The 9,173-nt window shown below is 38.2% G+C and overlaps 1 protein-coding gene across 1 annotated transcript; it reads right to left on the reverse strand.

The window, feature by feature from the left end:
* Positions 1-5,547: 5,547 nt before the first annotated feature.
* Positions 5,548-6,901, reverse strand: LOC140862751 (uncharacterized). The gene is made up of 2 exons (XM_073265787.1): positions 5,990-6,901; positions 5,548-5,874 (listed from the first exon to the last, which is right to left on the reverse strand). The coding sequence occupies exons 1-2, from the start codon at positions 6,899-6,901 to the stop codon at positions 5,548-5,550; spliced, it is 1,239 nt and encodes a 412-aa protein (XP_073121888.1).
* Positions 6,902-9,173: the final 2,272 nt, after the last annotated feature.

The raw sequence follows: 9,173 nt of genomic DNA on the forward strand, positions 1-9,173 counted from the left end.
CAGAACCTTGGTAGCGATCCTAGCCTTGCACGAACGAGATCGGAACATCTTTCTTCTTCCTTGGTGTAGGGATTGAAAGAGAGAAAGGGAAGAGAGAGATGGAGAGGCGGCTTCAAGGGTGGGTATAGAATAAATTTTGAGGAATAATAGTTACACGCTCAATTAATTTGTACCCAATGGGCTTTGAAGTCGGCCCATTAGTTTCAAACACACACTCTTTAAAGTTTCCTTTCCTAAATATTAAATCAACACTGAACCCACTCTAACCTTAAAATAAACAAAAAATATTTTATTAATCTCGTTCGAAGACTAGTCTCGTTGTAACGTCCCAACTTTTACATCGAAACGTTACTCAACATACATACTTAAAATTTAGGGAAAAATCAAAACTTTGCGGAAGTATCATCTTATTTATTAAAAATGCGCGTATTAAAAGTGCACAATAAAGAAACGACATCTAAAAGTTTTTGCCAAACATGGCCATAAATCTTAAATTTCAAAACTTATTTTCCTCTCCTCAACTAAAAATGTTTTAAACAACTTCCATTCAAAAGCATTCGCACTCATGCATTGCCCGATGGACCGACCCCTGCCTCTTCTTCATGTCCTCCCAAATAATCATCAATGAATGCATCCACATCATCGTTACCTGCACCATTCAAGTATAGTGAGTCTAAAGACTCAGCAAGAAAATTCATAAAAAGAAGATTTTTCTACTTTACAAGAGAAAACATTATTTAAACATTCATGCAATAAGCATAACTTTGATGTAGCAATAACATAAGAAATATTTGAGGTGATGAAGTATGAGTAGTGTGGCAACCGTCAGAATGAGCCATTCATAAATTTCTGTTGATCAACAAGCATATGGCACTACGCCTGTAAAATTTCATTCTTTGGATAGCCGATTCGAAGATCATCCCGAAGTGCATACCCCATATAACCATCCCGTGAGCCATGTTTGGATAGCCGCTCCGAAGCTCATCTCGAAGTGCATACCCCATGTAATCACCATAAGACGCATAAGTCATCAAAATATTTTTCATACATCAAAACATATCATGCTTCATACATATCATCGTCATTCTTGCATAATCATGAACTTTCATAAAACAATGTCGTGCATGGATAAACCAATGTGAGAATCCTTCATGTATAAAATACTTCCTACATTTCATGATTTTCATGGAAAAAAATAGTTTTCATGAAGGTTGAAAACATAACTTACATTACAAAGTATATTTGGTCCATGTGAGTCTTTCCGTCCGTCACGGACATTCAAAACTTGAAATGTTTGCATAAAACCTCCTAAATATACTTAAGACAACTTAAAATAACATGAACATGAATTTAGGACCCTTAAAACGAAGGTTAAAAATTTTGGGACAGACGCATTCCGGACCATTGTCCGGACCCTTGCACGGACCCATGTCCGGATGGGGCACGGACCCCGTGCCCACCCCCGTGCCCAACAAAATTACGATTTTTAGGGGCAGAGGGCTTCAGGACCCTCTTCCAGGGTCTGGACACTCGCGAAAAAAAAAATCTGGCCTGCGAACAGCTTTCACGAAAATCTGATTTTTGGTTTCCTAATTCGGCCAATCTTCTTGAACCTTGGAAATACAATTCAAAACTCTGATAAACCTTCAAATAAAACCTCAAAACTCATTCATCAATCCATTAATTCAAAGATTTGAATAAAAATCCATACCCAACACACTCAAACTCAAAACTTGGATTTCAAACATCTAAGCCCTTACAACTCATCAAACTTGTACCAAAAACATAAGGAACGCCTCACGTTTCACAATTAATCATATATATTCATGAATCATCAAGAAATATGCATAGATCATCAATCTTCATCATAGGGTTTAAATATTTAAAATAGCTATATTCTTGAATGGGTTTCAAATCGATAAAAACTTGCCTGAATCGTCTGATTGGGATTAACCTGAACTGCGGAACGATCTAGCCTTGAGAAGTCGAAGAGCCCTAGCTTGGAGATCGCAGTGTTTGAGAGAGATTTTGAGAAAAGTGAGCATTCAGAAAAAAAATGAGAAGAGAAATCTGAACGTCTGATTTTTCTTTTCTTACATGTGACTAATGGGCTTCCCACACAGCCCATTAGTTACACTTAAATAATTATTATAAAATTCTTACTCTCTCAATAAAATACTCTGCATCTAATAACATTATTTAAAATATTTTTCTTAACTCGTTCCAAGCCTAGGCTCGTCCCTACGAACCAAAATTAAATACCAACCTAAACATTTTAAAAAATCACATCACATCACATCACATAAGGATTCTCAGGTCTTCAACATAATTCACATAATTTAAACATAACAATTATATATTTAAAATAACATACAATAAATCATATAATTAATTATTTTATTATAATTAAGCTAGTGGACTTTTGGACCTTACAACTCTATCCTCCTTAAAAGAATTTCGTCCTCGAAATTCGACTTACCAAACAGTTTCGGATAGCGTGATCGCATATCCTACTCGGTTTCCCATGTGGCTTCCTCAACCAATTGGTTGCGCCATAGGATCTTCACCATCGGAATCTCTCTGTTCCTCAACCTACGAACTTGTCTGTCCAAAATTTGAACAGGCATCTCCTCGTAGGACAAGTCTGGCGTTCATTCTACTGGCTCATGGCGAATAACATGGGAAGGATTCGCCACATACTTCCTTAACATGGAGATATGGAAAACATTGTGTACACCCTCCAATTATGGCGGTAATGTCAGTCGGTAAGCTTGAGCCCCAACTTTTTCTAGGATCTCGAATGGTCCTATATATCTTGGACTCAATTTACCTTTTTTCCAAATCTCATAACACCTTTCCATGGTGAGACCTTCAAAAATACATGGTCACCTACTGCTAACTCCAAATCTCTACGCCGCTGATCGACATAACTTTTCTGTCGACTTTGAGCTATCAACATTCTGTCCCTGATCTTGGTTATCACATCTACTGTCTGAGTCACAATCTCGGGCCCCAAAATAGCTCTCTCTCCAACTTCATCCCAATGTAAGGGAGTCCTACATCTTCTCCCATATAATGCCTCATATGGAGCCATGCCAATAGTTGCTTGATAACTATTGTTGTAAGTAAACTCCACTAAAAGCAATTTCGATTCCCAATTTCCTCCAAAGTCAATCATGCAAGCTCGCAACATGTCTTCGAGTATCTGATTCACTCGTTCTGACTGACCATCTGTCTAAGGGTGGAAAGTTGTACTGAAATCTAGCTTCGTTCCCAATCCTCTATGTAAACTTCCCCAAATGTTTGAAGTGAACTTAGTATCTCTGTCAGATACTATCCTCGCTGGTACTCCATGCAATCTGACAATTTCTCTAATGTACAGCTCTGCATACTGATTCATCGAGAAGTTATTCCTGGCTGGAATAAAGTGAGCTAACTTAGTTAACCTATCAACTATCACCCAAATCGAGTTCATCCTTCGCGTTGAAACTGGCAATCCTACCACGAAATCCATGGTGACATCTTCCCACTTTCATGTGGGTATTGGCAATGGTTTCCAGAGTCCTGCCGGTCTCTGATGCTCAATCTTCACTTGCTAACAAGTCAAACATTCATTCACAAATTTTACAACATCCTTCTTCATACCTGGCCACCAATATAAGGATTGCAGGTCCTTATACATCTTTGTACTCCCTGGATGAATAGAATACGGAACAGTACGAGCTTCAGTCATCACTTCCATTCTCAATGAATCCACTTCTGGCACCCACATTCTACCTCTGTGATGCACAATGCCGTCTTTGATGGTATACAGTGTACCACCCTTAGCCTCATCTCTTGTTCTCCAGGTTATCAACTGTTCATCAGAAATTTGGCCTGTTCGAATTCTATCGAGCAAATTAGGTACTACTGTTATTGCTGATAGATTGTACACATCCCTTGGTCCGAGTACCTCCAAGCTCATCCGTTCAAAATCAACAATCAACTCCTGTTGTACTGTCAATTGGTTCAATGTTGCAGACTTGCGACTCAATGTATCTGCTACTACATTAGCCTTGCTTGGATGGTAGCTAATGTCACAGTCGTAGTCCTTCACCAATTCCAGCCATCTTCTTTGCCTCATGTTTAACTCCTTCTGAGTGAAGAAATATTTTAGGCTTTTGTGATCAGTGAAAATCTGACACCTTTCGCCGTACAAGTAGTGTCTTCATAGCTTCAAAGCAAAAACAGCTGCCGCCAACTCAAGATCATAAGCCAGGTAGTTCCTCTCATGGACCTTCAGCTGTCGAGATGCATATGCTATTAGTTTATCATCCTGCATCAAAACAGCTCCTAATCCACTCTTAGAAGCATCAGTATAAACCACAAAATGACCCGTGCCTTCGGGAATTGCTAGCACTGGCGCTGACATCAATCTTTCCTTCAATTCTGCAAAGCTCTTCTGATATTGTTCTGACCACACAAACTTCACACATTTTCGAGTTAAGGAAGTCAGTGGTAGAGCTATCTTGGAGAAGTCTTGAATAAATCTCCTATAGTAGCCCGCTAAACCCAAGAAACTCCGTATTTCTGTAGCATTCTTTGGAGCAACCCAATTTCGAACCGCTTTCACCTTAGACGGATCCACCTCAATTCCCTTAACTGAAACTATATGACCCAAAAATGAAATCTGCTCCAGCCAAAATTCATACTTACTGAACTTAGCATACATTTTATTTTCTTTCAAAATCTGCAACACTGTAGTCAAGTGCTGACGATGCTCCTCTAGACTGTGAGAGTAGATCAATATGTCATCTATGAAGACTATGACTAACTGATCCAAGAAGAGTTGAAACACCCTGTTCATCAAATCCATGAACACAAGCTGGTGCATTGGTCAACCCAAACGACATTACTAAGAACTCGTAGTGGCCATGGCGAGTCCTGAATGCTGTCTTTTTCACATCTACATCCTTCACCTTCAGCTGATGGTAGCCTGATCGTAGATCAATTTTTGAGAACACCTCTTCCCCTTGCAATTGGTCGAACAAGTCGTCTATTCTGGGAAGGGATATCTGTTCTTCACTGTAACTTGATTCAGCTCTCTATAGTCAATGCACAACCTCATTGACCCATCTTTCTTCTTAACAAACAACACCGGTGCACCCCATGGCGATACACTCGGTCTGATGAACCCCTTATCCAGCAACTCTTGCAATTGATCTTTTAGTTCTTTCATCTCAGTCGGTGCTAATCTGTATGGTGCCTTAGAAGCTGGCTTAGTTCCAGGCATCAACTCTATCCCAAATTTGACTTCCCTGAATGGAGGCAATCCCGCAACATCATCGAAAAAAACTTTTGGAAAGTCCTTCACTACCTCCACTTTCACAAGTTTCGGTCGCTGCACTTCCAGCTCGCCAGTTAGACTTGCAAGAAAGCCTGTACACCCATTATTCAATAATTGCCAAGCTGTTCCTGCAGAGATCATACCTGGTGAGCTCCTCTTAGATGTAGTGCGGTACACAAATGGTTTTCGTTCTGATCTTTCAAAGAGACAGTTCTCCGTTTTCAGTCAATAATAGTCTCATGCTGAGCCAACCAGTCCATCCCAAAAATCGCATCGAAATCCACCATATTCAAAACAATTAAATCTGCACAGAACACTAGACTCTGCATCTGAACCTTGCAATTTCTTACCACACTACTACTTTTCAATTCTTCTCCTGAGGGTAAAGACACACAAAATTCCGAAATAGATTCATCTGGCAAGACCCTCAATTTCATCATAAAACTAACAGACATAAAAGAGTGCGTAGCTCCTATATATATCAACACGAAAGCAGGTAAATCAGCAATACGGATCATACCTGTGACAATTGCAAAATCTGGGTCAGCCTGATCGTGAGTCATAACAAACACTCTTCCCTTGACAGGCTCCTTGATTGCGGGCAGTCTTTTGCAAAATTCCCTGGCCTCTTGCAGAGAAAGCAAGTATTGGTCCCCAGCATACATTGACCGGAGTGTGATTTCCCACACTTTTGACAGATAGGTGCATTCGTCGGCCTTGGAGCATTGGCGTTCGGTTGATTCTGTCCCTGAGGTCGCGCCTGATTGGGGTTTTGGCGCTGCTGCTGTTGTGGTCTCCTTTGAGCTGGAGCTTGGTACGGCCTCTTTTGACTAGGCCCTTGCTGCTCTCTCCCCTGGTAACTGATTCTCTTCGCTTGAGATTCTTTGATAATATCATTCCCATCTTTTTTGACAACATAGCCTCATCGACTGCTGCTCGGTACGTTTGTTCCCCACTCAATCTGACATCACGACGAATAGTGGCATTCAGTCCTTCTGTGAAATGCTTCAACTCATCTGCAGCATTACCCGAAATCATGGGCACAAAGTACCTCCCCCTCTCAAACTTCTTCACATACTCGAAAATGGACATGCTCCCTTGTTGGAGCTCCAGAAATTCTATGGTAAGTCTAGTCCTGGTGCTGATAGTGAAATACTTCCCATAGAACACATCCTTGAATCCATTCCAAGTCAACGTAGTCATATCCACAGCAGAACAGGCTCCCTGCCACCAAACCCGTGCATCATCACGGAACATAAAGATGGCACACCTCACACGGTCTGCATCAGTGAGCTGCATGTAGTCAAAAATGTTCTCCACTGACTGCACCCATTCCTCGGCTACAAGGGGATCAACCCCTCCTTTAAAATCCTGTGGCCCTAGATCCTTAAATTGCTTAAAGATAAGATTGGTTAAAAGCGGTTGATTGTTGTTCCGCCCTCCCGCTTGTGCTTGGATTAACTGTTGGATCTGTTCCCCTTGGGCTCTACTCTGCTCTTGCAACAGAGTTGCCAACCCAACCAAAAACTGGTTATTTTGATTGTCCTCATTGTTCGGATTCCTACGGTTAGCCATGATCCTGATGTCCATACAGTCCACATGCTTAATTACGTTATTTAAACATAACATCATAATCAACATGCATAATTTATTAATCGTAATTACTATCATGCATCTTAAAAAATTCATAACATAAAACTTACAGACATGAAGACGAAGCATAGGGTCGTGACGAGAATGCATGCGTGCAAACATATCCAGAGCGAACTGCTCTGATACCAAGCTGTAACGTCCCAACTTTTACATCGAAACGTTACTCAACATACATACTTAAAATTTAGGAAAAAATCAAAACTTTGCGGAAGTATCATCTTATTTATTAAGAATGCACGTATTAAAAGTGCACAATAAAGAAACGACATCTAAAAGTTTTTGCCAAACATGGCCATAAATCTTAAATTTCAAAAATTATTTTCCTCTCCTCAACTAAAAATGTTTTAAACAACTTCCATTCAAAAGCATTCGCACTCATGCATTGCCCGATGGACCGACCCCTGCCTCTTCTTCATGTCCTCTCACATAATCATCAATGAATGCATCCACATCATCGTTACCTCCACCATTCAAGTATAGTGAGTCTAAAGACTCAGAAAAAAAATGCATAAAAAGAAGATTTTTCTACCAACCTAAACATTTAAAAAAATCACATCACTTCACATAAGGATTCTCAGGCATCAACATAATTCACATAATTTAAACATAACAATTATATATTTAAAATAACATACAATAACTCATATAATTAATTATTTTATTATAATTAAGCTAGTGGACTTTTGGACCTTACACTCGTTCCTCAGTCCAGAATTAATCCCAATCTGAAAACATCAAAATCCAACTTGCAACAATTAAACATCAAGGAATTTACTTAACATTAAATAATTTAACACAACATTTAAAATTATATTTTAATATCTTAAAAACTCAACTTTGAAATATAAAATTTCACGCAGAATAAATAGCATGAGAAACCTTTTAAACACAATCTTTTAAATCATTAAAACATCATCTAAAGGAATTTAATTAAAAATAACCTTTAAATCATAAATAAATAAAATAAAATCATTTATGTTTCATTTAAAATCCTATTAATACTCGTGACTGATTTATGAATTTTTCGGGCATTACATACCTAGAACAAAAGAATTTTAAATAGAAATATTTTGAGAGAGAAATGACCGGATGCATTTTTTTGATTTTGAAAAGAATAGGTTTTATGTCAAGAGTTTTTAATTGATATAATTATTTCAAAAAATAAATTATTTTTTAAAATTAATATCACGTTTAATATCGATTAAACATGTTTATGATATTTAGTATGATCAACCTAGAGTTGACCGTTTCCACTTTTACCCGAATCACAACGTTTTCATCCAGTTTCACGTTTTATCCGCGTTTAATCTCATTTTTTTAAAACACAGCCTATACTTTGTCCCATGAAGAGAGTTTTGACATGTAAACTCTCTTATAAAAAGTTAGTTTCAATTTTAAAAAATCAAGAAAAAAAAAATTTGTAGCTAGTTTTAAAAGAATTATAAAAATATTTTTTTAAAAGTTCAAAATTTGGATTTTGAACTTTTCTTTAATTTCTCACCAATAATAATAATAATAATAATAATAATAATAATAATAGTAATAAAGCAATAAAACATCTGAACGTTGAAATTGTTTTTTTGTAAAACAAAACTCTTATAAACTCGAACATAATAAAGTACTTTGTAAGTGGTAGCTTTTATATCTAAACTGTTTTGACGGAAGATATGGTAAATATTTTTTTCGGAAAATGGTTTTTTTGTCCACTGATTTGTTTAATTTTGAGGTTTGGTCTATTATGTTTTCAAACTTTAGTTCTGGTTCACTAAATTTTATTTTTTTTTGTAGTTTATGTAGTAGCCCGTATCCAAAACTAACAATTAATGAGTAATTAATTAAAGGATCATGTTCGGATTAAGTAAAACATGATTAAGAAAATTTCAAATGGATCCAGGACACTCAAAAATGGTGGGTATGGTTCGGCAGGTTCGGGCGCTCCAAACTTGAGTTCGGAGGATCCGAACATGGATGGAGCCATACTTTGGAGGCTCTGAAGACTTCGGACGGTTCGAAGTGGGTTCGGACGATCCGAACTCATGCGGCCAGCTGTCCCCAAATAATGCGTCATTGGTGACGTCATCAGGAAGATGTTCGGACGATCCGAAGAGCCAGTTTGGACGACCCGAACAGTGTATTGGACAGGTTTATGGTTGCATGCGATTGGTTGGACTCGTGGCAGAGATCGGACGATCCG

The sequence above is a fragment of the Henckelia pumila genome, chromosome 4 (genome assembly GCF_033568475.1).
Source record: "Henckelia pumila isolate YLH828 chromosome 4, ASM3356847v2, whole genome shotgun sequence".
NCBI lineage: Eukaryota > Viridiplantae > Streptophyta > Magnoliopsida > Lamiales > Gesneriaceae > Henckelia > Henckelia pumila.

Excerpts from the sequence above, each read along its gene's own strand:
- LOC140862751 (XM_073265787.1), bottom strand. The coding sequence starts at position 6,901 with ATGGCTAACCGTAGGAATCCGAACAATGAGGACAATCAAAATAACCAG. Across the intron at positions 5,875-5,989 it reads GAAATCACACTCCGGTCAAT|GCTGACCCAGATTTTGCAAT; the intron begins GTATGCTGGGGA and ends ACTCACGATCAG.